Here is a 27930-nt window from a genome sequence, read left to right on the forward strand (position 1 = left end):
GGCCAGGCGACACGCACTGAAGCCAAACTCAGGACGGGCGGAAGCAGGCCTGGCGGCCTGGGCGGCGGGAACGAAACGCGGACTTTTAAAGGGACCTGTTCGTCCGTGGGCACTGCTGATGGTGAGGGCCGAGTGGCCCCAAGAGTCGGTATCAAGGAGGTAGAGGAGAAACAGGGCTGTGTGACCCCTCCCGGAGGTGACAAGGGAGAGAGGGGCCGTGTAAATGCCCTCTGGGCAATAATGGGATGGCTGCCCCCCAGGGAGCACTGGGGGCGGTGATGTAGACGGTACTATGGAATTGTGCCTTCTGGGTAACAGGAGGGAGATGGGAATGTGTAACCTCCCCGCCCCCCAACCTTCCAGGACCGTGAAAGGGAGCTTGGACTCCAAAAATGCTAATTGGGATAAAAAGAAGGGCGGGACTCCTTAACTGCTTCACCACCCAAGGAGGGAGCTGTGCTCCACGGGAGAGTCAGAGGGCAGCTTAAGAGGGATCACAGGTCCCGGTTGGGGCAGTTACCCTCTCGCCCTGCTCTCAGCATTCTGCCATCTCCCTACCTCATCAGGGTGCCCAGCCATGGCCAGACCACCCGCCCGGGGCTCGGTGATTGTCCCAGACTGGCACGAGAGTGCCGAGGGCAAGGAGTACCTGGCCTGCATCCTGCGCAAGAACCGCCGGCGGTTGTTTGGTAAGTGTCCCTACCCCCCAGCCTGTCACATGTCATTCCATGGGTAGAACAGTGTCACTGCTGTGGGGAGGGGAGTGGAGCAGAGAAGCAGGGCAGAGAGGGCCTGCTGCACTGCACTTCTCAGCCTTGGGGACCCCTAGAAGCCCTATCCCTGCGGCCCCCATCCCCAAATCGCTGTAGAGCTAATTCCATCACCAGAGCCAGGAAACGGGCAAAACCCTGCCAGGAACTACTGTCACTAGAGAGGCTGTTGACTGAGCCCTCACCAGGTGCCAGGCCCTCTGCTGGGCACTTTACACAACAGACTCCCATTGAACTTTCTCAGCATCACGTCTTACAGACTTGTTAAGACTGGTGAGGAGAGACAAGCCGCTTTCATATCCTGCTGTCTCCAGGATGAAGCCAGCTTCCCCAGGCAGGGCAGGGCTGACAGGCCAGCAGGGGGGCCTGGCCGTCAGCTGTGACAGTCCAGCTCTGACCAGGACAAAGTATCAGAAGGCTTACGACCAGAAAATGAAAGGGCAACCCACAACTTAGGACTTTGAGGTCCTACGCCTACAGATGTATCATAATTTAGACAGTTTGCTGCAAGTTTGAAATTTAAAACATTCATAAATATCTTGATATCTTGATTCTAAGGAGTTTATAGTAATGGAGAATACTTTTGCTGATATTTCTCCACTCAGGAAAGAATTATGAAAAACCTTGCTTTTACATGTGAGAAATCTAGTACATGTGATAATATCAATAAAAACCATTCATGCATCGAACTTCAAAAAATAATAACTTGGTATTATTTGAAGAGGGCCTTGGCTCAGCTCCCAGAGCATAAGTGTTCTCAGCAGAGCTTCTCATCCAGGGCTGCTGCTTGGGTCCCAGGCCTCTGTAATGGGCATAGAGTACCGTGGATGGTTAGCCCTGAAAAAGCCCTTAGGGATGAGGTTGTCCAACTCACGATCTGAAGGGCAAGTGCAGGTTGACCCCCTGACCCCACCTGACTCCCTCCTTGCCCCAGGGCTGCTCGAGCGACCAGTGCTGCCCCCGCCCATGGCTATTGACACAGCCAGCTACAAGATCTTCGTGTGTGGGAAGAGTGGCGTGGGCAAGACGGCGCTAGTGGCCAAGCTGGCTGGTCTGGAGGTGCCCGTGGTACACCACGAGACCACTGGTGAGTCCATCCTGGAAGGCCTTCTCTGGGGTGAAGAAAAGACTCTGGCCCTGGACTGCACACATGGTAACCAGCCCCACCGTGTATTCTGCAACCTTGGGAAGTCACTTTCCCTCTCTGGGCCTAGCCTGCATTGGCTCCTCTGTGCCACAGGGATAGTAGTACCAATCCCAAGGGGTTGCTGGGGATTGCCTAGCATTGTGCCAGCACAAGGTAGGTGCTCGGAAACACTAATCCTCCCTTCTTGTTTCCTTCCACTTGATGCTGATTGACCACCACATTGCAATATCCTCCAGTATCCTTGGGCCTGTGTCCCCTTGTGCATATGAATGACACTGCTGCTTTGTCATGGCTGGGGCGAGAACTGTATCTCCTTGGTAGACTGACGGCTCCTCCAGGGCAGATCGGTTCCCCTGCATGAGACAGAATTCTCCCAGGTCTGTGACTATGGCTTTCCCATAAGACTGGAGACCCACCAGGGCAGGGACATATTGTTTCTCTTCCTTCCTGGCCCCCTACCCTCTCCACCTCTGCCTCTCCCATTCTAAGTGGCTGACCCTGCCCTCCCCAGGCATCCAGACCACTGTGGTATTTTGGCCGGCCAAGCTGCAGGCCAGTGACCGTGTTGTCATGTTCCGCTTTGAATTCTGGGACTGCGGGGAGTCTGCGCTCAAAAAGTTTGATCACATATTGCCGGTGAGCAGGTAGGGGGGCCTGGGTGGGTCCTGGTGGGATTGGTTGTCTGAGGTGGGCTTCTGAGTCCAGGAGTTTGAGCCCAGCCTGCCTGGTTTGCAGGAGCCAGAATTGGGCATGAATGGACTGAGGGCGCTGCCCCAGCTGGGAGAGCTCTGAGCTGGCCCTGGGGACTGGGGCCCAGCCAGGGCTCTGCCCTGGGACCAGCTACACCCTGTTCTGGGCCTCTGTTTCCCAGGCTGTGAAAGGAGGGATTGTGCTGAGACTTCTTGGGGCCTTGCAGCTTACAGGAGGGCACTGATCCCATGGTTACAAGCCTTGAATCAGTCTCCCCATCATCCCCAGGCTTGCAAGGAGAAAACAGACGCTTTCCTCTTCCTCTTCTCTTTCACCGACCGTGCCTCCTTTGAAGACCTCCCTGGACAGCTGGCCCGCATGACAGGTGAAGCCCCTGGTGTTGTCAGAATGGTCATCGGCTCCAAGTATCCTTTGGGTGGCCCCTAGGATTGTCAGAGGCCACACTTGGCAAGGTGCAGACCCTGCCTCTACCCAGCTCTAGGGTCCAGCCCAGTGGGATTTATCTCAAAGGCTGTAGCAGGGCCTCTCCCCCAGACCCTGGCTGTGGGTCTCCAGGGAGGAGGGAGAAACTAGGTGTGATGGGGTAGTTGGCAGAGGTACCTGGTCAGGCTCCTTGACCCTCCTACAGATTTGACCAGTACATGCACACAGATGTGCCCGAGCGTGACCTCACAGCCTTCCGGCAGGCCTGGGAACTGCCCCTCCTGCGGGTGAAGAGTGTGCCAGGGCGGCGGCTGGCAGATGGGCGCACGCTGGATGGGCGGGCTGGGCTGGCGGACGTTGCCCACGTGCTCAATAGCCTAGTGGAGCAGCTGTGGCACCAGGACCAGGTGGCAGCTGGCCTGCTCCCCAACACCCCAGACAACACGCCCAGCTGAGGTGTGGTAGCGTCCTGAGTGGGCACCTGTGATCCCTACTCCTGACCCTCAGGTGACCCAGGGCAGAGGGCAGGACCCAGGGCCCAGGGCTGGGGCAGGACTATTGATCTTAGCTAAGGACGGGCCAGAGGGGCCTGGTCAGGGAGGATGGTGGCCTACAAAGGCTCTGCCCCAGCAGCACTTTCCTTGAGAATTCATGGCAATGAAGTGGGCAGTGGTTTGAGGCCCACGGCTTCTCCCTCAGCCCTGGGAGTCTAGGCTCTGGAAATTGAGGAGCTGCATGGGTAGGGCCCAGGACTCAGGCATCTCCCGCCATCTCCTGCTGTCCTTCCCCTTCCGCAGCACCCAGGGAGGTTGACTGGGGAGAGGGGGTGCCCCAGCAGGGCCCTTGACCTCAAATGACTTCAATCAGGAGCTTGGATTAGTTAAGGTAACACCATCTGCTGTACCAGATAAACCCTGAAATCTCAGTGGCTTAACTCTATAATAAAGTTTTTTTCTTATGTCTCACCTCAAGTAGAGGTGAAGGTAGGGGTTGGCACTCCATGCACTGGTTCAGAGACCCAGGCTGAGATCTTCCTGAGATCATGGCTTCCTAGGTTGCCCTGACATCAACCTCCAGTCAGCAGACAGATCAGTGCAAGTGGAAGGTCAGTCACCCAGCTTTCTGTTGACCTGGCCTAGGGTGGTGTGCCTCATTTCTGCCCACATTGCATTGGCCAACACCTAGTCACATGGTCACATAGAGCTGCACAGGAGGCTGGGAAATGTAGTCCACCTGTGCACCCAGGAGCTGAGCCCTGCTCTGCAGTGCCTTTCTTGATCATGAAGCTGTCAGGCTAGGCTTAGGTAGGATAGGGGCCTGCCAGCATCACTGGACAGGGCCAGGGACGGGACCAGGTGGGGCCAGGGAGTGAGTTGGCCTGTTGGGCAGCTCTGCTGTGTGGGAAGACAGCGAGAACAGCAGCCGGAAGGTGAGTGAACTTGCCCATTCTTGTGTCTGATCCCGGCCCCATCAGCCAGAGGCACTGGTGAGTGCTGGCTAAAGTGTGTGGGGGGCATGAAGGGTGCTGACGAAAGGGGGCTTTTATACTTTCTGACAGTCCCTTATGATACCCCATCTGGCTCCATCGCTGGGCCCCTGGGCTGAGGCCTGACCTGAGTCTGACCCAGTTGGCAGGGCCCTAGGGGCCTAGGTATTGTGACCCTCAAAGTCAGCTGGCCCTTGGAGCCTCCTCTTGAGAAGACAGCACTGGCAGCTCAGTACACCACACTCGCACACGTGATCATGTGTGCACACACACCAGCACTTGTCCTAAAACACTGCCCCCCTTCTAGGCCCACACAGGAGGCTCATACATGTACCCCCGCTTGCACTCCCAAGCACACTGATCACCTGCATGGCACTTGCTATGTCTGTCCATCATGGGCGTTGCCCGTTGGCTTGTCAACCCTTCCCGGACCTGAAGGACTGACTTAAGCACTTTCTTACCCCCAACTCTGGTTCAGAGCAGAGGCCTGAGCTTATCCTGTGTCTCAGAGAAGGAATGTCCCTGGCAGGACCCCAGGCCTCACAGCGGCACGGCCCATACGCCACTGCGGCCTTCGGCTCTGCTTCCAGGCAGCTGGCTTTCAGCACGGTCCCCTCTGTTCTTAGTTCCAGTTGGCTTTACCACACTAGGGTAGCAGCAAGGTGTAGGAGTGCAACCTGGTGACGGCCTCTGGGCCTGAATGTGACCCTCCTGCTACACATACCTGTGTGTGGTCACCAGCTACCCCGCATCCCCGCCAGTTATCTCTGGCTTACAACTCTCCCAGAAAGGAAGCTTCGGCATCCTTCTTGGTACCAGCTCTGCCAAGAGCCAGAAGGTTGCCCTGGAGAAATAATCCAGATCATCCCCTCGGCAGGGCAGGCCACTCATATCCTGGTTAGTTAGCACTGCCCCAGTCAAAGAATCACCCATCACCCACCTTCACTCCAAACTAAGGGGTGAACCATTCCCTTCGCTGTCTCCTTGGGAAAGAACAAAGCAGGCAGGACAATGAGGCTGGAACTTGGAGCCTGGCCACCCCCCATCCCAGCATTGTTTGCCCAGCCCTGTTGAGAGTGAGTGAGAAGGGAGGGCGTGTACACCCGCAGGGATCCTGGCCAACTTCTTGGGCCTGCCCCCTGAGCCGTCCACAGGGCCCAACACCTGCTTTCATGCTCTCCTGTTACCATCTTGAAATTCCGGACACCGCAAATTGTGTGGTGGGTCCTGTACATGTCGTCCAGGGAGAGAGTCTGGGCTCCAGATAAAGTTCCTCTCGGGGCCTAGCAGGGGCCACTGTGGCGTGTCAAAGGCCACCAGGAAGTCAGGGAGTTGTCTTTTCCAGTTTTGGTGTCAGAAATTACACCATAAAGTCTCAAAGGCAAATACCCCCCACTCATCCCCACGCGCCCCTACTTCCTTTAATTTTGGCTTTAGTACAGCACACACATACCTCCACTCCCCACTCAGGATGAATGTGGACAAGGTGGGGCAGACTGTTCCTAACTGCTCTTCCGCCCCTGCAATGGGACAGACTTCGCACCCGTGGCGGGTGGAGCGGCAGCGACTCCTGCAGCTGCGCTTGCGGTAAGTTCCTGTGGAACCTGCGTGTGGCCAGGCTGCTCCTCGTGGAGGTGAGCACTGCAGAGGCGGGCTGCGTGGGCTCCATCCCCGAGACTCCCCTAATAGGCTCTGACCTGCGCCAGCGGTTTCGGCACCTCCTCGGTAACATGGACTTTATGGTACTGTGAGCCCCAGAGCGGGGCTGTCGTGATCAAATGGGCGAAGTGTGTAAAGCGCTCAGCCCAAGGCCTGGCACATGGGAGGTGCCCAATACACGGGAAACAGCAGCCGTTACTATATGAGCCCGGCCTACTCAGAATCTACCGCGACGTTTGTAATGTGGGGGTGCTAGTTCTCTCTCCTGGTTTGAAATGTAAACGGGGAAACGCGTGTCAAAGCACTTTTGAAGGCAGCAAAGACCCGCGTGGAACGGGATCTGTCACGCCTGGCCGGGATCGCCAAGGGAGGGGCTCCGGGCTCTGCCCCCCTCTACCCGGAGTCCCGGCCCCCCAGGAGCGCGGTCCCACCGAACACTGGCCAAACTGAGCGCCCCTGGGAGTTGCTCGTGTTCTACGCGGAGGAACTGAGCCTGCGCCCCCGCTGCAGGTGGGAACAAGTGTGGCCCCGGGCAAGGTCATCTTGGGGGTGGAATCTTCCCAGGTATTGGTGGCCCTGCGCATGTCCCCCAGGCCGGACCCAACACGGACTCCTTCGCGGGGCGCTTGCCTGTGCAACCCCTCTGCACTAACATCCTCCTAACAAGCCGCTGGACTTCTACCTGGGCTCCTTCCGCTGCTCCCAGCAGACGAGCGAGGCGGGTGAGACCTCAGAATGGGCAGGGCCTTCACACAGGGGCGGGGCGCCAACTTCAGACTTAGTCCCATCGAGGCTCATTTGCTGGTCGTTGGTTTGTCTGGAAGGCAACTCCTGCCTGAACCTACTTTAAATCTCCTGCCTGTCCTTTCTGGAGGCCGGCGTCCAAGCCGTGTCCTAGCGGTTCCCGGTCCCCAATTCCCACCTGTTCAATCCCCCGCAGATGCTTACCTGGCCGCAATACACCCAGCCCAGGCCGAACTTTGTGGGTAAATGGGCTCTCCGGTTTTAGCAGCTGGCCCATGTTCCTCTGTCCTCAGCCTAGAGACGCTGAACTCCATTGTGTCAGCCCTGAGACTGGGCAGAGCGTCAGCTTCTGCCCCCTGCTCTGTGTAGACTCCTGGGCAACGATTCCCACGACTCCTACTTTTACAACACGCAGAGGCACCGAATGGTGAGACAATAGCCTGGGGAGTGCCCATCTGGGACCTTAAGTGGGTGGAGCTGACCCTGATTCTCCCTGGCAGTGGCAGAGATCCTGGCCCGCCACAGTCTTTGGGAAGCAGAACCGTGCAGAGGTGGGCATTGCTGGCCCGCTGGTGGACACTAACGCCTTCTCACTGCATGAGGCAGAGATAACACAAGCTCAGCGTTCTTCCACTGTCAGGGCATCCGGCGAGAATCCTGGGACTTCCCTGCATCCCTCCCTCCTTTTGTTCCCTAGAGCCCCTTTAGGCTGCCCTCCTACCAGGTGCCTGGTGCAGACCTCAACCCTTGCCAGTTGCTATACTCATACAGGGCCCACTGGGGGTGCTGCAACAAGTATTGTCCCTGGGTCACATACAAGAGTACTTTGGGGAGAAGGTAGTCATCTATTTTGCCTGCTTAGGGGAGTCTGGTGCTGAGGGTGGGGCCTGGAGTAGAGTACAGAGATGGAGACCGCATTGTATCACCCCTGCCTGCTGCTACACAGCCTGGCTGCTGCCTGCTGCCCTGGAGAGCAACCTGGTCTTTATCTCTGGCTTAGTCAACATGGGCAGCAACATACCAGCATGAGTGGTTGGGGGGTGCAGTGTCAGAGGGTGGGTTCGGTAGGCTGGGTCAGCTGGCTGGTTGATAATAGACCCTCAGAGGATGGAGAACTACCAGCAGGGGTGCCTACCTCATGTGAACACTCTGGGATTCCTGTGCCACATGGACTCTTTCTGAGATGTGCCCCATGGCCAAGGTGAGCCAGGCATGAAAGCAAGGGAATGGGTAGGTGTTTGGGACCCGGCACCCGGGCTTGGCTGCTGGGGAGGCAGTGCTGGGCCTTGCCCTACAGCGTGTCCTCTCCCTCCCTCGCACCCGAGCTACCTATGTGACCACCCAGGAACTGTGTTCTTCAGCATCTTTATGTCCTTCTGGGCCATGGCCTTCCTGGAACTCTGGAATTGCAAGAGCGGCCCCTCGGCCCACACTGGGACTGCAGTGACTTTCAGGACTGCAGTGATGCCCAACCTCCAGACCCACAACTCTGCTTCCCAGCGTTCCCCGAGGCCACAGGCATGCTGGGAAGAGCTGAGACGTATGAGTCCAACGTGCCAGGATCCAAATCTAGCTGCTTCCCACACTTTTCCTGGGTTACTTTTCCACCCTCTCCTGATGTCAGGATGATGTTAAACATTGGGAGCCTTTGTCTCAAAGAGAAACCCTGCTTTGAACAAGGAAGTAGGGGAGAAGCATCCGCTCGCCTACCCATCCAGCCACCCAGCTATCCATCCAAACGTCTACTCATTGATCCTGCATCTGTTTGCTTCTTTTCATCTCCACTGCCACCCCACACCCTCTGCCCCATCCGAGCCAGTATTCTTTCTCACCTGGATCCCTGCAGTAGCCTCCCAACAGGCCTCCCTGCTCCTATGTGTGCCCCGCTTAATCCATTCTCAGCTGCCAGGGCAATCCTGGAAATGCAAACCGCATCCTGCATTATCCTACTCGAAAGCCGTCCAGTGGGCTCTCGTGGGACACATGGAAAACCATTCAAGCCCCTCACAGAAGCCTACAGGGCCGTGTGATCCCTTGAGCCTGGTCCCTTGAGCGTTCCTGCCTACTCACTGGCTCTGCAGCCATCCTCATCATGGTGAGGGGGCTTTAGGCCCTTGCTCTGGAAAGAGTGTCCCTTCCAGGGGTGCTGGGACCTTGGTGGCCTGACCTCCAGCTCTGACAGCCTTTCCTGCTGGCCCCCAGCTCTGCATGGTGGTGATTTTCCTGGTGTCTGTCATCGTTTACTACAGCATTGTCAGCGTTGCAATGTTCCCTGCAGGCAGCCCAATGCTCATGACCCAAGGAGTGTCCTTTGGGACCATGGGGGGTGAGAGCACGGTTCCCAGCTCCAGGCCCAATGTGGGGATCCTCAGTCCTCGCAGCGCTCCACGTGGCTTGGCTCCAGGTGAAAGCTGTCACTCTGCCTTGACTGGCAACATTGTTAACAGCAGCAGCAGGGTGCTCAACCTGGGGCTGACCCCCTTTTGGGCCAGGTCTATACCTCCCTGGCTGAGCAGCTCACCAAGTGGGGTGAGTGAGGCCAGGGATTCACAGGGATGCCCTGGTGTCAGTTGGGAACTGGGAGTCTTGCGGCATGGGCTACCTGCACCTCATAACCTGCAGCTCCAGCCTTGGTGTCACCGGACTGCTCAGCCATCCTCAAGTGAACGGTTGGCATTAGGGGAAGGTGGGTTGGGGACAGAGCATATGGACTGACCCAATGGGCTATACCTGCCCCCTGGCACCCAACAGAACTCTGACCAGCTCTGCGCTTTGCCCAGACATGCACAGAAACCAGACCGTCCATGAAGATGCCCTCACTTTCAGGTTTCATCTTCCAGTTTGTCAGTTTCTACTCCTCTCCCTTCTATGTGACATTCTTGAAAGGCAAGTGAGGACCCCCCCACCCTCTGAGGCTGTTGCCCCCCAAGGAAGTGGCCCATAAAAGCAGCAGCATCCTTGAACCTCCAGATTTGTCTCTACCAAGGTCTTGCTGTTGACCTTAAAGCTGGTCCTTGATTTCCCTGGGCTTTAGTTTTCTCTGTCACGTATCAACCCCTCATTGGGTAGATGTGAAACTCTAACACTTGCCTTCATTTACTCATTCCTCCTTGGGTGGCATAGGCCTGACTCCCCCACCTCCCAGTGCTGCAGTTTGAGGTCATGGCCATCTTTGTGGTGGCCTTTCGTTGAGCACCTTGGACTGGATACTGGGGACACAGAAAGAAACAAGAGTTGGTTATTCCCTCAGGGAGCTTCCAGTTTTTAATGAGGACTAGTTAGGAGTCTTAAAGGGCTAGGCTCCCAGGAGGTGGTATGACTGTAATTGCCACTGTCATTTGGAAGGAGTGGGAGGGAGAATCACCAAAAGAACTTGCCCCCCCACGCCTAGCAGCATGACCCCCTCTTCCTGGGCCAGAAATACGCCATTGGCTTCTCATGGGTTGAGCAGTAGATATGGGCCATGGTCCCAAAGGCCTCTTGGAACACATAGCCCTCTGGGTCTGTTGGGACCTGGGTGGTGGGGGTTGGGGGGACCCGGCTCCAGTGTTCACTCTCAGTGGGTGGAAGTCCAGCAGGTCAGGAGCATAGTGGGGAGAGGGATCCCCTCAGCATGGAATTTAGCTGCAGCCTGGTCCCAGAGTGGGAGGGCACATTGCCCAATGATGCAGTGGCCCATGGGTTTGTGCGACGCCCTGGTCAGTACTGCATTCTGCTTGGCATTCAGAATGAGGACATGAATACTCCGGGGTGGCTCTTGGTAGGTGGGGATCGTTCCCTAGTAGGGGCAGGATCTGTCTGTGGGGCCTCCAAGGAGCAGGGGGCCAGCTCCATGCTCTGGCAGGGAGGTGGGGCCACCCCATGTAACCCCTAAGCCCTGAGTGAGGTGCGTGTCTGCCAACCAAAGCTTGGCCCCAGTGACTGCCACCTCAGCCGGGAGGGCTGGAAGCTGAGGTTGGGGGCAGAGCTGGCTGGTAGCACTTGCTGAAGGGGCAGGGCCAGGCTCTAGCGAGGAGGGCTGGGAATGTCCCTCGGGGAGTTGAGAGCTTTGTGGGGTTACCGCGCCTCTGCCCTCCACAACCCAGGTACAAGGCTTTTCGTGCAGGGGAACCTTGTTCTCTTCAACTGGAAGCTGCTGGCTCTGCGTCTGGTCTTCATTGCCTTCCGGGTAAGCTCAACCATCTGTCCGTTGGACAAACCTGGGTTCAAGTTCAGATTCTGTGGCCGACTGGTGTAAATGGGGATATATTACAGAATAGGTTCTACTCCATAGGATCGTTAGGAAGACTCAATGTCAAGCACTTGCTGGGTGCCTAGCACTTCGTAGGTGCTCAATGATTTAATATTACTACTACCTACTACTACTACATAGCTCTTGGCCATAGACCCGGAGGAAGGAGAGGAAGCATTTTCCTCCAGCTTTGCTCAAGATCCTCTTTCTCAAGCCCTACCTCTAACAGGATCCCCAGTATTAAGGGGTTCGAATTAGAATACAGGCTCCCCAGCCTTAGAGGTGTGGAAAGACGCCTGTGTGTCTTTAGACAAATGCCAACTTGTTTAGGCTTCGGTTTCTTCACCTGTAAAACAGGAGTAGTCATTATATTCACCTCCTAGAATTGTGAGGATTCAATGAATACTCAAAATGCTCTCAATAGTGCCTTGCCCTTAGTAGGTGCTCCGTAAATTAAGTTTGCTAAGGCGGTCATTCTCCCCTTGGCCACCCTTCTCCCCAGCACGCGGTGTTCTTCCTGCACCTCAGAGCCTGGCTTGTGCCCATGCGCCAGCCACCCTGGCTATCAGGGTAAAGCGTGAGCGCTACCTGGCCAAGTTGGCTCTGACGCACAATCGGGAGGCGCAGCTTTCGGTCAGCGGGACCTGCTGACCCTGGTCCTACCCCGCTGACCACGCCCCCTCTGCCGGCTTCCAGGCCTTAGTTCAGCTTTCTTTCTCCGCCCTCTGCTTTGGCCCCGCCCACTGGTTTGCTCTCTCCCAAGAGGCAGGATTTGGTCGGATTACCTATAATTATCTCCTGGCCCCGCCTTTCACCAAACTCCGCCCACGCCCCGCCCCCTTTTAAACATCTCTGCTCGAGTCTACTCTGGAGGGCCAGCGAGCTCAGCCTGACCAAGTCGTGCTTTCTGTCCACTGCAGCAGAGACGCTGTGTCCGGAGCCCAGGCGCAAGTGAGGCGGGACTGCCCTTCCAGGACCTTAGGTCTCCTAGGATGCTCCTTCGATTGTGGTCCTCTGCTTCCGGCTAGGTCTAGGCAGTACCTTGGCCAGCGTCTCCAAGGTCCACCTGGAGCCGGGATGAGAGGGTTAGAGTTCTCTGAAGAGCCCCAGTCCTGCGCTGCCTCCCTCCCCATGTTCCTCGTCTCTTGCCCTAAGTGCAATGTTGACAATAAATCTCTCTCTGCTCCCCCCTTGCCACCTCTCCACGGACACCTGGTCCCCACCCACCGTGTGCAGTGTCTTCTCATTATGTGAGGATGCTCTGAGGTGCCGAAGGGGATAAGAGGCTATGGACTGACCCAATTACTTTGAATTGAATGGTCACCAGTTGGTAGGGGGAGAGTTCATTGGGGTCTGGGCCCTGGACCCCCTTTCCTATGTGTTCATCAAGGCCTGCAGTGTATGAATAATAATAAAAGGAGTTAATTTGGGCAGCTGAGACCCCTCCCAAAGGGTTTCTCACACACTTCTCACCAGGTCCTCCCCAAAGCCTGGTGAGGCAGTACAGGGTAGTGGTTAAGGACCCAGGTTGGTGATGGAGTCAGACAGATGTGGATTTGAACATTCGTTCTGACTCTTATTAGCTGTGTGACCTTGAGCTAGTCATTTAATCCCTGGAACCTCAAATTCATCATCTGTAAGATAGGGACTTTATAGAGCTGATGAGAGATTTAAATGGGATAATGCCCCTGACAACGGTACGGTCTCGTGTCCTCTTCTGACAAGTGGGAGCAGTAACAGTATCAAGAACCATGCCTGGCACATAGTGACTTATTAGCAACAGAAGTATTAGTGTTTTTGTACATATTCCTGTTAATACTAAGTGCCTGACAATTACCAAGTGCTCAGATACATGGCAGGTAGTATTAGGGAGAAACAGCTTCCCTTTTCACAAGCTTGGGAAGATTGCCTGGCGGGCACAGAGTAGGCCCTCCTTACCCGAGGCTGGTTCTACTTGGGCTATTTGGTTTACTGAGGGCTCATTTGGTGTGGACTAGAGTCTGGGAAGACTTCCTGGTGGAGGAGGCCATTGGAGACGGTGAGGTGTGTCATTCTAGGTGGTAGGGGAGGATGGGTCATTCATGAGGAGCAGTGATGCTGGAACGGTCAGCCAGGATGATGCCAGATCATCACCTTTCAGGACTGCCATCTTCCAGTCATAGAGATGAGTGTGCCCATTTTGTGGATGCTGCAGCCAGCTCAGAGAGGGTCAGCACACTGAGGAGGTGTCAGGTCTCTGAGGAGTCCAAGGCTTAAGAAGTTCTCTGTGGTCCTCCCAGGATGCTCCTCAGCCCCAAGGAGCCTCCTGAGTACATCTCACACTTGGGAAGCTCTAGAAGAGGGGTGACCTGTCTCCTAGGAGGAAAAGCAGTGCCTGCCTGTCTTTAGGACGTCAGTCTGGGGTCCTTCAGAGCCTCTCCTGGGCATAGGACTCCCATTGTTCCAGCCCCCCTCTTGTACCCCAGACTGGCCAAACCGGTTCTGGGGAAGGGGGGCGGGGTGCAGGCACGTTGAGACAACCGCCTGCCCGCCTGCGAGGTTCCCTCCGCCTTCACCTCCCCCCTCCCTGCCCCACACAATACCCAGGAGCTTGCATTGCCGGGCTCAGGGGCCATGCTGACATCGCCCCCTGAGGACCTGGCTGCAACCCCAGAGCCCCCAGGGTGGCCTGGAGCCCTGGACCGTGCTGGAGGCTGGACGGAGCTCCCTGGCTGAGGTAGGGCCCCACCTGGCTGCCAGCAGCCCCATCCTCCTCCCGCCAGTCTTCCCAAGTGAGTCCTTTGTGCTTCCTGACTGGCCTCTGATCCTGGTCCCCACTCACGGCCTCCTGTGGCTCCACAGCGTGCTTGGCTCTGATCCCCTTTCCAGCCGTGACCTTCCTCTTGCCTTTGCTCCTTAAGGGGCTGGGGGTCCCTGGCAGGGTCCCTACTCCTCTGGGCAGCAGGACAAGGGGCACCAGGGAGGGGGCAGGGAAAAGCTAGGCACAGGAAGCCAGAGATGCTTTCCCTGGACCATGGTGGTGTCCAGGGACCGTCTCTGCCAGCCTTGCCAAGTGTTCCCACTGTCCCTGTGATTAGCAGTGCCCACTGGATGGGACCTTTGGCCTCTCCCCATCCTTCTCAACCTGCAGAGACACTCATGATGACACAGGTTTCCTAGAAAGGGCAGCCAGAAGGGGCCTTAGGGGCTACTTTACAGATGGGGACACTGAAGCCCAGGGCTGAAGGCCACACAGCTGGTCCGTGTCACATGGACTTTGAATCTTGGCAGGGGATTTCCCCGATAGGTTCCAGAATGTCTTGCCTAGTGGGTGCTCAAGTATCCTGTGGTCATGTCTTGGGTAGCTAATGTCCCCGCTACCTAGGCCAGTTCTCTTCCTGAGATTTTTTACTTATTTTCCTAGCAGAGATGAGCTACACACAATATGAACACAACTCGGTCCCTCTTCGGTCCCCAGCATTGAGGGTCAGTGGGTCACATCCCTGGAAAGCCGGAGGGCAAGCAGCCCAGGTAGATGGGTCATTCCCATCACCCCTCAGCCTGGACAGAGGTGGAGGCTGACTCACTCCTGGCTTCCCTCTCCAGGGACCTGCCTCTGACCCCATCTCCCCAAAATGCTTTCTACCACCACCACCCAACATTCACCCAGCTTTCTTCTTTGAGGCTTTAGGAGGGGGGTATTCCTGCCCCAAGACTCCATCTTCCCCCCACCCCCCCTCAGTTATTTCTGCAACTGAAGGGGTGGGGGATGGGGGGGAGGCTTCTTCCTGCCCTCCAGGGGCTTCCAGAACCCAAGTGGAGAGAATCTTTCAGAATATAAGGGAGCAGGGGAATGTATGTATTCACGCACCTGTGTGCCTACAGAAGCAAGTGGGACTTCTGTGTTGAGGACTTATGGTTCCTGGAGAGAAAGAGACCTTTCTGGTGGGCAGTGGTCCCATGTCTCCTGCCACATGCTCCTAGAAAGAGGGTGTGTCTCACACTCCCTGCCTCAGTTTTCCCATCTGTGTGATGGCAAGCCATCCCCTTGACTGGAGACAGACTAATCATAATCAGAAGAATGACAATCAATGACAAAGTTCCCACTATGTGCTACATGTGTAATCCTTAATTTTCATATTAGCATTTCGAAGTTGACAGGACTACTTTATTTGCCAGATGAGAAAACTGAGAGACTTGCTTAGATGGACAGAGGCTTAAGATACAAGCTAAAGTGGCAACTGTCCGTTAGGACGGCCCCCACCCCAACCCATACCAAGGCAGGGGATGAAGAGAACAGGGGAAGAGTTGAGGGGTTATGCAGAGAGAGTGGGGCCCAGTCAGAGCCAGCTGTCCCCACTGGGTCCTCTCTTCCCTCACTCTCTTCCAGAGTCACTGACGCTGTCACTGCTTCTTTAAGGCCAAGGCTTTCTCCCTATGTATGTGCACTGGGTCCCTGGGTATTTCAGCCAGAACGGTTAGCTATTACTTCCTCCAGGAAGCCTTCCTGGAATGCTAGGGTTGAGTGGAGCCCAGCATCCTACTCTGATGGTTCTTCTGGCTCTACTCTTGCCAACCTGAATTGTAACTGTTTTTGTTTTGGCTCCCCCACTGGTCTGGCAACCCTGCGGGGCATGAAACATTCATCCATCTGTCTCCCTGGTGTTTTCTGGGCTTCACATCTGTCTCTGAGTATCTAGTCCGCCTGAAATTTTCAGTGTCTGTCTCCATCGCTGGATCCCTGAATGTCTCAGAGTCCGTGATTTCTGGTTTTCAGTGTTTTGGGTCTCAGTTTCTGAGTTGCTGTCTAAAGGGTCCCTGTTCTCTAGGTCTATCTCAGTCTCTGTCTCCTGGGTCTTCTGGCCCTGCCAGGCTGGGCACTGCCCCTTTGGCCTGAGGGGCCTCTGGTGTGTGGGGGGGTCCTTGCTGCCCCGCCTGCCCACAATGAGGCCAGGCTAGGGTAGGCCCCCGCCCAGCCGCTGCCTGCTCCCTCCCTCCCTCCCGCTTGCCTCACCACAGGGTTTGATGAATCAAACTCTTTGTCTGGGTGGGATCTCCCCCAGCCAGCTGGGCAGAGAGGGCTTCCCCTGCCGGAGCAGCTGAACATCAGCAGCGGGCCTCAGCTGGAGAGGTGAGGGGCTGCAGGAGGGCAGCAGCGGAGGGCCACAGGGCAAGGGCTGTGGGGGCTTGGACCCCTGGATCAATCATCAGGCCTGTCCTGAGGCTCCCACAGCCTTCCTGGGTTGACTTCCTGCCCAGACAAGACCCGTTCAGCCTGGCCTGATCCCGGGGCTGGGAGCTGGGGTAGGGAAGACACTCTCCCTCGCCCTAAGCTTGGGGGCTGGGACGCCTCCCTGCCCTTCTCCTGGGAGGGCCCAGCCTGATCTGCGTAGTGGCGCGCCTGCCAGTCTGTGACCCTCCCAGCCAGCTTGGCATGGGTGTGGGCACCACTCAGCGCTGAAGCCTGCAACTCTGGGCATGGGAGAGGAGCTTGGGTAACAGCAAAGCCAGGACTTGTGGGCCTGTGTGTGTATGTGTGTGTGCATCCTGGTGTGTGAGTGTGAGTGGAACTGGAGTGTTGAGAAAGCTTGAGTGGATATGTAAATATCTGATGGGTCAGCGTGTGTGTGAAAATATGTAGTTATGTACAAAAGTGTGTGTGAATGTGGGAGTGTGTGAATTTGGAATGTCTGAGTGTATCTGTGAAAGTACGCGTGTCAGTGTGTGTACTTGGGGGAGAGTGTGCGTGGATGTGCACGGGACATCCATAGACTTGCGTGACAGTGTGTGTAGCCACTTCTGCTCATGTCAATGAGAGTTAGAAAACGTACCAGGTGGTGCAAAGCGCACACTCAGGCACTAGACTGCCCGGGCTTCATCATTCCCCAAATAGCATTTGCACCTCGCTTTCCTCACCTGTAAGATGGGAATGATAATAGCATCGACTCAGGGTTGTTATGAGGATTCAATGAGTTAAAATGTATAAAGCACTTGGCCTATCATTCATTAAGTGCGAAGTATTAGCTATTCCTGTATAATTAGGTGTGTAAGTGCGCTGGTACATATGTGTGTACACATGTCTACACACAAGGGTTTGTCCAGGCCTCCAGGACATGGTGCCTTCCTGGGCAGCCCTGCTGTCCTGTGTCTGGCTCTGATACCTTCTCCTCTGCAGGCCCAGGTGAGCGGCAGAGCAAAGGAGGAATGGACTGTGGGCCACCTGCCTCCCTCCAGCCCCACCTGGCCGGGCCAGCTAGCACTGCCCGCCACCCAGTAGCTGTGTGCCAGCAGGAGAGTCTGTCCTTTGCGGAGTTGCCCACCCTGCAGCCCCCAAGCCCTGTGTGTCTGGATCTCTTCCCTGTCACCCCAGAGGAGCTGCAGGTTCCTGGCAGCCGCTGGTCCCTGGGGACCCCTGCTCCTCTCCAAGGGCTGCTATGGCCCCCATCCCCAGGAGTGCCAGACAACGAGATCTCCACCAGTGGAGGGATGCGGCCCAGCAGGGCTGGCAGCTGGCCACACTGTCCTAGTGCCCAGCCCCCAGCTCTGGAAGGACCCTGGAATCCCCAGCACCCACAGCCGCAGCGCCGGGCCAGCCATGGCTCAGAGAAGAAGTCAGCGTGTGAGTTACTCTGGATGAGGGGTGGTGGCCCTGTGGGGCAGATAGGGGAGAGGTCGGTGGCTATTTAGGACTCTTAGGCCCCAGAGTTCCCCAAACAGGCAGATCAAGTGGTAGATTTTAGTGAGAGGGAACTGGAGCTCAGGGAAGACAAGCGACTTGTCGGAGGTTACACAGGTAGCGAGTGGCGGTCCAGGCTCTCTGGCCCTCTGCCCACCCTGCGGGCAGGCGTGTACTCTCTCTACTCTTGCTGATCCCATTTCCTGGGGACCAGATCTCAGCAAAAACATTGCCCTTTCACTTGGGCGCATCACCCAGATGCTCAGGGCCATGGGACAGCAGCAGAGATGAGGTGGGGAGAGACCCCAGTGGATGCCAGCCTGTGCTTTCACCCCACCTCCCTGCAGGGCGCAAGATGCGGGTGTACCAGCGTGAAGAGGCCCCTGGCAGCCCCGAGCCCCAAGCGGTCTTCCTCGAGCCTGGCCAGATGGCAGAGCAGACCCTGAACACAGAGGAGCCGAGGCCGCTGGAGCTGTCTGGGCCCACCCGAGTGGGCCTTGAGGGGCCTGAGCGGAGGCGCTTCTCAGCCTCTGAGCTGATGACCCGGCTGCACTCCTCCCTGCGCCTGGGGCGGAATTCGGCAGCCAGGGCGCTAACCCCTGGCTCGGGCACTGGAGCAGCCCGGGAAGGTACCAGTTCCTCCCGTTGGCCTGAAAAGCAACCCATGAAACAGATGTGGGGTGGGGCAAGGTCAACTCACTGGACACCTGAGACTGGGTGCTGGTCAGCTGGAGTGTGGTGCCTTGGTGGCCAGGGCCACTCTTGGGACCACCCACTCTCAGCTCTTGCCCTCTCCAGGGAAAACATCTGGAAGGGAGTCGCGCAGTGTGGAGATGAGGGTGGATGGTGTGGCGATGGCAGCCCCTGTTGACCCAAGCGGGGGCCACGGCAGCTGGTCTGAGTCCAGGTACGACCTCCCACTCTGGGATCAGGCCTGAGGCAGAGGTGCAGGCAAAGAAGAGCCCTGACGTTCTCTCTTTCCTAGGCTGGACTCGCAGGAAGAGTCAGCTCTGGGTTCCAGGGGTGACAGCGAGAGACGCCAGTCACGGTTCCTCCTTAACTGTACGTGGGAGGAGGGCCTGGGGGTTTGGGGAAACTGGGTAACTCGGGTTTTGAGAGTTGAGAAGTAGGGATCCTGTGTGACAAGAGAGAGAGAGAGCTAGGTTCTCAGTGTGCAGCACAGAGGCTTGCCCACACTTGGTGCTCAAGCAGTGTTGATGAAATGAGAGTGAGTGAATGAATGAATGAATGAATTCAGTGTCCTGCTACCTGAACCGGCGAAAGGCCTGTTGAGGCGGGCTCTTGGAGGAGTCAGGGAGGAGCCGGGCAGCGGACGGGTGCCCCACAGCCCCTCCCCCCGGCCCTCTCCCCGCCCAGCCGTCCTCTACCAGGAATACAGCGACGTGGCCAGCGCCCGCGAACTGCGGCGGCAGCAGCGCGAGGAGGAGGGCCCTGGGGACGAGGCCGAGGCAGCGGAGGAGGGGCCCGGGCCGCCGCGCGCCAACCTCTCCCCGAGCAGCTCCTTCCGGGCGCAGCGATCGGCGCGAGGCTCCACCTTCTCGCTGTGGCAGGACATCCCCGATGTGCGAGGCAGCGGCGTCCTGGCCACGCTGAGCCTGCGCGACTGCAAACTGCAGGAGGTGCGCGCGGGGACCGGGCGGGGCGGTCCAGCCGGGCTACTGGTCTTGGGAGGTGGTCCTGGGCCCAGAGGGGGTGGGGCAACAGAAGGGGCGGGCCAGGAACACGTGATCCCTGGACCTCGCCGGGACCCGGGGCCACGGGGGTACCGGGCCCGCGGGACTGTAAACTGCAGAACGTGGGCATGGGAGCCAGCGGGAAACGCGGGGCCCAAGAGGATGGGGCCGATGGGACCGTTAATGAGAAGGTGGATGCCAGGACCCGACAAGGCGGGGCTGGCTGCAAGCAGGGACCCGCGGGGAGGCGGGGCGAAGGGGCGGGGTCAGGGCGGGGCCAGCGGGGCGAGGCTCGGATGACGCAGGGCCGGGGGCGGGGCGGAATGCGGCGGAGACGGAGGAGGAGGGGTCGCTGAGAGTACCCGCCCCGGAGTAGCCGAGCCGTCCGCTGCGAAACTGCCTGGCGCCCGGGCGGGGCCAGGAGCAGGGGCGGGGTCGGTGGGAGGGCGGGGCTCCGTGGGCGGTGTTAGGGGCTCCGTCGAGGGTCCCCGTTAGGTTTTGAACGATTGTGCGCGACAGGAGGCGGGTCCCGAACCCCACCAGGCAGTAGATCGGGAGTGAGGCTAGTGGAGGGGCAGGGACGCGGGTGCGGCTATGTCTAGAGAGGCGGTGTCCTGGGCTTGGTAGAATGGGGGGGGAATAAGGTATTGGAGGCGAGGGCATCCGGGGTGGGCTGGCCCAGCCCGTTCAACCCGCGTCCGCCCTTGCTCAGGCCAAGTTTGAACTGATCACGTCCGAGGCCTCATACATCCACAGCCTGTCGGTGGCCGTGGGTCACTTCTTAGGCTCGGCTGAGTTAAGCGAGTGTCTGGGGACGCAGGACAAGCAGTGGCTGTTTTCCAAACTGCCCGAGGTCAAGAGCACCAGCGAGAGGTGAGGGAATGGCCTGGCCTTCGGGTGGGGGGGTCTGAGCCTGCGATTGGTCGGGTTCCTAAGTCTGGGGTCTCACTCTGGCTCTGACCGCTCGCCCACCCCTCAGGTTCCTGCAGGACCTGGAGCAGCGGCTGGAGGCTGATGTCCTGCGCTTCAGTGTGTGCGACGTTGTGTTGCACCACTGCCCGGCCTTCCGCCGCGTCTACCTGCCCTACGTCACCAACCAGGCTTACCAGGAGCGCACCTACCAGCGCCTGCTGTAGGGCTGGGGACTTTGAAAGGGGGGAGGCTAGAGGGAGTCTCAAGCTGGAGTAAGTGCAGAGTACTGAGTGAGGAAGGGTGGCCTGAGAGGGAGGGGTCCCTGAACAAGGGCTCTGTGACCAGGATGCAGGAAGGATGTGTTGAGAAGTCACCTGTAGCACCAACAGAGGACCTGGGGTCATGGATCCCAGGAATTCAGGCCCACCTGTGACCCCAGCCCTCTCCCTGTTTTCCAGCCTGGAGAACCCCAAGTTCCCCAGCATCTTGGCTCGCCTGGAAGAGTCTCCCGTGTGCCAACGTCTGCCCCTCACCTCCTTCCTCATCCTGCCATTTCAGAGGATCACCCGCCTCAAGATGCTGGTGGAGGTACCTAGAGGGCACCAGGCTGCAGTGAGGGCTGGGCAAGGGACATGCCACGTGCCTGCCTGCCACAGTCCCTGGGGGCACCCACAGGTGGACAGGGTCAGAGGGGGAGGTCATGGCCTGCCTCATTGCACCCACCTCGCCCTCCAGAACATCCTGAAGCGGACAGCACAGGGTTCTGAAGACGAAGCCATGGCCACCAAGGCCTTCAATGCTCTCAAGGAGGTGAGCTTAGCAGGGCACGGGCTGTCTGGCTCCCGAGGGCCTCCCTGAACCTCTTGGGTCTCAAAAAGAGCCCCAGCCTTCAGAGCCTCTGGTTCCCAGGGGGGAGTCTGAGACTGGGCTCTGGGAGCCAGGGTTGGGGGGCTGCAGGTGACCCACCCATGGCCTCCACAGCTGGTACAAGAGTGCAATGCCAGTGTGCAGTCCATGAAGAGGACGGAGGAGCTCATCCACCTGAGCAAAAAGATCCACTTCGAGGGCAAGGTGCATGCCTGCAGCGGGCGGGATGGGCACGTAAAGAGGCGCTCTTGCCCCCTCCTTCCTTGGGGTCTTCAGTCCACTGCATCACTGCTCACACCCCCCCTCCCTGGCCTGTGCTCTCTGCCCTGCTTCCTCGGGCCTGACCTGTCCTCTCCCTTGCCTCCTTCATCCTCTCAGATCTTCCCGCTGATCTCTCAGGCCCGCTGGCTGGTGCGGCATGGGGAGCTGGTGGAGCTGGCACCACTGCCTGCAGCGCCCCCCGCCAAGCTGAAGCTGTCCAGCAAGGCGGTGTACCTGCACCTCTTTAATGACTGCTTGCTGCTCTCCCGGCGGAAGGAGTGAGTCGGGGCAGGGTGCAGGGGGAGATAGATTGGAGCTAGACTCCCTTCTTCCCCACCAGTGGGCTTACAACCAGTCCATCACTGGGCCAGGGAATCCCAGCCTGTGCCAGGCTGTGTTGCCAGGGCAGCCTGAGCCTAGGAGGCTCCTGCAGGAAGGGCGGAGATTCAAGGCAAGTTCATCTTCCAGACCTGAGAATCAATGGCTGGACTGTGTGCAGAGGACTTTGAAGCTTCTCTGAGCTAAAGCCAATTAGAGCAGGGATTAAGAGCGTAGCGCTGGAGTCCTAGTCTGCCCTGAGTCATAATGATAATAAATAACCTTTACTGAGTGCCTGTTCTGTGCCATGTGGATCATTCCCTTAGTCCTCTAAACAGCTCCCTGGGAGGTAGGCGCCCTTGTTATTCTGAAGAGCATGTAACTGCTAAATGCAGGAGCCAGGAGGAGAGTAGGTCTGTCTCATGCCACATCCCAGGCCCTTAACCACTGTACTATCCTGTCTTCCACCTGGAAAGAAAAGAGAGACTACCATGTAGGGAGAGTCCATGTGATAATAATTCATGAAGAGTTTAGCACAGTGCCTAGGACATAGTGAGCACTCACTCAGTCTTGGCTGTGATTAGTATAAGTGAGGGATGAGGGAGAGGACTACCTGAGTGGGGTAAGCCTTAAGGCTAGATGCGATGAAGGATGGACATCTTATACTAGGGAAAGAGTTCGTTCCTGATTTATTTATTCATTCAATAAAGCATCACTGAGCCCCTGTTCCGTAGTGGGCCCTCTGATGGGTACTGGGCATATAGAGACGAATGGGACTTGTTCTCTGCTCACAGGAGTTCTCAGACCTGTGAAAATGCATAACCTCCTGGTCAGGGTTTTGATGGAAGGGTACACTGGTACTGTAGCATACCCTGGTGTTGGGTGAGAACCAGTAAAGCATCACAGAGGAAAAGGCATATGAGCTGGGTTTTGAAGGATAAGTAGGAGTTTTCCAGGTAGAGAAGTTTGGGGGGATATAGCAAAGTCACCAGAAGGTATAAGAGCAAAATGTGTTTGGGGGAGATGAAGGCTGGATTTGAAGAGGGGAAGGGCAGGAGAGGGAAGTTGGGGTGTTGAAAGTCAGGGTACGGAGGCTGTACTTTCTGAGGGCAGTAGGGAGCATAAAGTGTTAAGCAGAGGCGTGGTTTTACTCCTAACCAATTTGGAGGATGGATTGTAAGGGGAGATACTGGAAGTTCTTGCAATTGCCCAGGTGAGAATAGATGGTCCAGAAGAGGTAGGGGGCTCGGGATAAGTGAATTCTGGGGCCTATAAGGAGATTGACAGATAGGACATAGCTGGTGGGGAGTAGGGCTGGGGGAGGTGGAGGGAGAAGGGAGAATGACGACTGAGTTTCCTCTTAGGAACTTGGTGGGATCTTTCACTGGAATGGGGAATAGTGAAGGGATCTGGTTTGGAGTGGGAGACAGTTCTTTTTAGATGAACTGGGATGAAAGGACCTATGGAACATGTTCAACTTCCCCTCCAACTCACCGATCCTTCCTGCAAGTGTTTATTGGACCCACATTGTGGGAATAGAGTGGCAAACAAGAGACAAATTTCAGCTTCTAGACCACTTAGCAAGTCAGACAATGGTGACGTGCTAAATGGTTCAGAGGTCTTATCATGGTTGCTGCCCAGTTGGCTCTTTAGAACCGGGGCTCAGGTCAGAGGCTCAGAGAGAAGTTGACAACACGGTCTTCTCACCTCCCACCTGTCAGTGAGCTGGCAGCAACACAGCTCCCAACTCCTTTTGGGGACTGCTGGCTGCCAGGGGGGCGGTGTCCTGCGCAGCCAAGTTTCCTTGGGGAGAGTGCCAGAGGGGCAAATGACCCCTTCTCATGCCTTCAATCAGAACTTGCCTGGTCCTGAGGGTGGGGGCTGGGAGCCTGAGCACGAGGCCAGGCTGACCTCGCCTTCCCGGCCCTGCAGGCTAGGGAAGTTTGCTGTCTTTGTCCATGCCAAGATGTCCGAGCTGCAGGTGAAGGACCTGAGCCTGAAGCCCCAGGGCATCCCTGGGCACGTGTTCCTCCTTCAGCTCCTCCACGGGCAGCATGCGAAGCACCAGTTCCTGCTGAGAGCCAGGACGGAGTGAGTGGGCCTGGGTATGGGGAGAGAGGACCCCCCAGGCAGGCACAGGCCTTTTTCTCTGGCTTTAAGATTGTGGCATAGGGCAAGACACAGGCAGAGCTGGCACCCGGGGAGTTCTGGGCCTGCTCTCTGTTCTTAAGCTCAGAACTGGGTGGAGCACAGGCTTGGAAAGAACTGGGAGGTGAGCCTTGGGGTGGGGAAGACATGACCTGGGTTCTAGGTCTGGACTTCATGCCCCTTTCTCCCAGCCATTTTGCCACCCTGGCCCTGGCAGACTGCAGTTTGCATGTTGTGATAACTGAGCCTCCCCTCCCTAGAAGTGAGAAGCAGCGATGGATCTCCGCCATGTGCCCATCCAGCCGCCGGGAGGACAAGGAGGTCATCAGCGAGGGGAAAGGTAGCAGCCTGCCACCCTCCTCCCTTCTGTGCCAACCTCCCCTGGGCTGGGTACCTCATTGCTCCTTCCCTCCAATCCTGGGTGCCATGTGACCAGCAGGGCTACCAGGGAGAGAGAGATGAACCGGCCAGCTCTGCATAGCTTTGAAGGATGGGCAGGATTCATATAGGACAGACAGGCCGACCCCCATGTACACAGGAGTTGACAACGCTTTTTATATGTTCCTATTTCATCCCCACAGAAGCCCATTTTCCAAGTTAGAAAGCAGAGATTCAGAGAGGTAAAATGTTTCGTCCAAGTTCACCCAACTAGCAAGTGGCAGAGCTGGGACAGAACCCAGATCTGTCTCTATCTTTGTATCATTTGCAATAGGGCAGGAACCAGAGTGGCCAGGGCGTGTGGGGAGGTGGTGGTGGTGGCAGGTGGAGGTGCTCCGTGGACACAGAGACTTGTCCTTTGGGTGTGGCATAAGACGGGTAAGCCAGGGTGCAGCCCAATCACAGAAGACCTTGACGAAGGGTACTAGGTAGCTATTGAAGGTTTTTGAGCAGGGGAGTTAGGGCTGAGCTAGTACCCGCCATGTGTCAGGCCTAGTGTTAGATGCTTTATATATGCAATCATTCTACTTAGTCCTTACAACAGCTCTGTTAGGTGGACTCATTTCTCATTTGAGAAAACTGAGGCTCAGAAATGTTAAGAAACTTGCCCAAGGTCACACAGCCAGTAGGTGGCAGAGCTGGGATTCAAACCAGGCGTCGCCCCAAAGCCTGTGGTTTCCCCAGTGCTACCAGCTCACCTTGTGTGATAGTGAGAATTGAGGGCCTGGATGGGAGCAGATTTTCTGGCTTGAGCTAAGAGTCCCGTTTAGGCTGGGAGTGAGCTTCCTATTCCAAAGAGGTGGTCAGGGAAGGTCCCTGAAGGATAAGGAGGGACAGCCATGAAAAGACCTGGGGAGAGCATTTCTGGAAGGAGGAACAGCCAGTGCAAAGGCCCTGAGGCAGAGGGGAGCATAGAGTGTTTAAAGAACATCAGGGTGACCAAGTGTGGCTGAGCTTCATGGGTGAAGTGGAGAGAGGAAGAAGAGGGGAGGAGAGGAGGTTAGCAGGGGGACAACGCCAGACCATGCAAGGCTGTGTAGGTTGCAAGGAGGACTTTGGATTTCATTCTAAGAAGAACAGGAAGGAAGCCCTGGAGGGTTATAAATGGGGCGTGATGTGGCTTGGATCCCAGTGGAGAAGGATAGACTAGAGGGAGCAGCAGATAGCACCAAGGGGCATATGAAGGGGTATTACTGTTTCATGGCGGTTGTCTGGGGGCAGTTGTACATTGGCCTCAAGGTCAGGAGCAAGGTGTTGGATTGAACTGGGGAGGTGAGAGCCCTGGGCACCGAAGCAGTAACCAAAGCCGGGGGGACTGGATTCACCTAGAGCTATGTTTAGGGTAAGAGAGGAGAAGAGTGACCATGGTGGGCTGGGGAGGGGCCGAGGGAAAGAAGCAGCAGCCACCTTCCCACCCCCTTACTTCCTCCTACTGCCCCTCCCTGCCCCCCTGCCTGCCCCGTCATGCCCTGGGGACTCTCTCAGACTCCTTTGGGCTGTCAGACCACCCCCAGGTTCAGTGTGTTAGGACATACAAGGCACTGCAGCCAGACGAGCTGACCTTGGAGAAGACTGACATCCTGGCAGTGAGAACCCGGACCAGTGACGGTGAGAGGGGCCTCCTGGGAAGGCGCTCCTGATGGGACTTGTGTGGGCAGGAGGTAGCTAGATGGCTAAGACCTCACAGGAGAAGGTTATGCAAGTGTTGACCAACCACAGCATACAGGAATCAAGTTAGACAAGAGGAGGAACTTCCGGATTGTAAAAATGTAGGATTGAGAATGACTGACAGGGGAGAGTAGGAAATACCCTTCTTCCAGGATGTCAGGAAAAACAAGCACAGCTAGAGGCAGGGTCCTTTCCGGAGCTGGGAGATGCTGAGATGATGTCACCTGGGCCCCAGGGGTGCAGATGAGGTGTGCAGGGCCTGTGTCCCCTCGCATACCTGGCCCGGGTGTCCCTCTGCTGCCACTGATGCTGCTCCTGGCCTGTGTGCCCCCAGGCTGGCTGGAGGGGGTCCGCCTGGCAGATGGTGAGAAGGGGTGGGTTCCCCATGCCTACGTGGAAGAGATCAGCAGCCTCAGTGCCCGCCTTCGAAACCTCCGAGAGAATAAACGGATCACGAGTGCCACCAGCAAACTGGGGGAGCCTCCTGCCTGATGGGCAGCCATGGAATAGGACACCAGGTCAGGCCCGGCTCCCGGACAGGTCTGGAGGGGCCCTGCAGTGTCTCCATGCCCCATGCCGCTGCTACGGGGACTTCTGCTCTGTGGCCAGGCCTCGAGAATACAGCCTGTCCTCATGCTCCTCAGTGTCCACTCTTCAGGGCCAAGGGCGGTTTCTTCCTCTGGCATGGGGGCCACAACAGGTGACCTCTGATATCTGACAATGAGTGGGGCCCTCTCCTTTCCATGCCCTTGACCCTGCCTGACTCTTTGTCCCTCCAGCAGGGGCCTGGCTGGGAAAAGCTCTGATATTAATGGATACTGGGACCTATATGTACTTGGGGTCTTCTGGCCAGAGCCGGTGTGGGCCCTGATTGTTGTGACTTGTCTGTAAATAAACTCCCATAATGCCTTTGCTTGGAGTCTGAGCCATCTGATGCTGACCCTACCTGAGCCCCATTTCCCCGGCCAGAGATCAGGAGGGTCTCTGGCTGCCCCCCACTGGGGATTTGCCCTTCTGTAGATTTCACCTCTTCATGGGAGAGGAACTGTTGTATCAGTTAGACTTCTTTGGGTTGCAATTCACAAAATAGCAAATTCAAATAGGCTTAAATATTAAAGAGAATTTATTCGTTCTTGTATTTGTTCCTTATAGTTTCTATAACAAATTATGACAAACTAGGTGACTTGAAACATCAGAAATTTATTCTCTTATAGTTCTGGAGGCAAGAAGTCTGAAATCAGTCTCACTGGGCCCACATCCAGGCATGCAGAGGTCCGTGTTCCATCTGTAGTGGAGATGTGCTCTAGGGGAGAATTGTTCCTTCCAGCTTATGTATGCTGCTGCATTTCTTGGTTGGCAGGTGCCTCACTCCAGTCTCTGCCTCCGTGGTCACATTGCCTTCTTCTCTGAGTGTCTGTCACATCTTCCTCTGCCTCTCTTATAAGGATGCATGGGATTGCATTTGGGCATGGGATTGCATTTGGGGCCTCCCACCCCAGATCAGCTCCCCATCTCATAATTCTTTTGTGTTTTTTTTAAAAATATTTTATTGGGGAAGGGGATCAGGAGTTTATTGGGGAACAGTGTGTACTTCCAGGCCTTTTTTCCAAGTCAAGTTGTTGTCCTTTCAGTCTTTATTGTGGAGGGCGCAGCTCAGCTCCAGGTCCAGTTGCCATTACTAGTTGCAGGGGGCGCAGCCCACCATCCCTTGCGGGAGTCGAACCGACAACCTTGTGGTTGAGAGGACACACTCCAACCAACTGAACCATCGAGGAGCTCAGCAGCAGCTCAGCTCAAG

The 27930-nt window shown here is 56.8% G+C and overlaps 2 protein-coding genes and 1 pseudogene across 6 annotated transcripts; all 3 read left to right on the top strand.

Moving 5' to 3' along the window:
* On the top strand, positions 1-4304 carry CPLANE2 (ciliogenesis and planar polarity effector complex subunit 2). 3 transcript variants are annotated; one of them, XM_081057332.1, is made up of 6 exons: positions 1-121; positions 567-689; positions 1705-1857; positions 2429-2553; positions 2896-3032; positions 3257-4303. In XM_081057332.1, exons 2-6 carry the CDS (start codon positions 578-580, stop codon positions 3504-3506), a joined length of 777 nt encoding a protein of 258 aa, XP_080913458.1. In that variant the 5' UTR covers positions 1-121; positions 567-577; the 3' UTR covers positions 3507-4303. The 3 variants fall into 3 exon arrangements, with proteins under 3 accessions (XP_080913458.1, XP_080913459.1, XP_080913460.1); XM_081057333.1 differs by having other exon boundaries at positions 5-159; positions 3257-4304; XM_081057334.1 differs by having other exon boundaries at positions 11-196; positions 3257-4304.
* Positions 4305-6008: 1704 nt separating this feature from the next.
* Positions 6009-12093, top strand: LOC308501555 (anoctamin-7-like; annotated as a pseudogene). The gene is made up of 10 exons: positions 6009-6124; positions 6614-6706; positions 7310-7367; positions 7638-7820; positions 8083-8141; positions 8261-8458; positions 9143-9469; positions 9721-9830; positions 11026-11108; positions 11674-12093. The product of its transcript is annotated as an anoctamin-7-like (transcript).
* Positions 12094-16715: 4622 nt separating this feature from the next.
* Positions 16716-27268, top strand: ARHGEF19 (Rho guanine nucleotide exchange factor 19). Of its 2 annotated transcripts, none has more exons than XM_081057330.1 (15): positions 16716-17769; positions 18174-18455; positions 18625-18733; positions 18812-18888; positions 19204-19466; positions 20233-20393; positions 20500-20652; positions 20891-21020; positions 21168-21242; positions 21414-21503; positions 21678-21838; positions 23811-23969; positions 24287-24366; positions 25968-26072; positions 26467-27268. In XM_081057330.1, exons 1-15 carry the CDS (start codon positions 17355-17357, stop codon positions 26622-26624), a joined length of 2418 nt encoding a protein of 805 aa, XP_080913456.1. In that variant the 5' UTR covers positions 16716-17354; the 3' UTR covers positions 26625-27268. The 2 variants fall into 2 exon arrangements, with proteins under 2 accessions (XP_080913456.1, XP_080913457.1); XM_081057331.1 differs by having other exon boundaries at positions 24290-24366; positions 26467-27264.
* Positions 27269-27930: the final 662 nt, after the last annotated feature.

The sequence above is a fragment of the Rhinolophus hipposideros genome, assembly GCF_964194185.1.
Source record: "Rhinolophus hipposideros genome assembly, chromosome: 8".
Taxonomy (NCBI): domain Eukaryota; kingdom Metazoa; phylum Chordata; class Mammalia; order Chiroptera; family Rhinolophidae; genus Rhinolophus; species Rhinolophus hipposideros.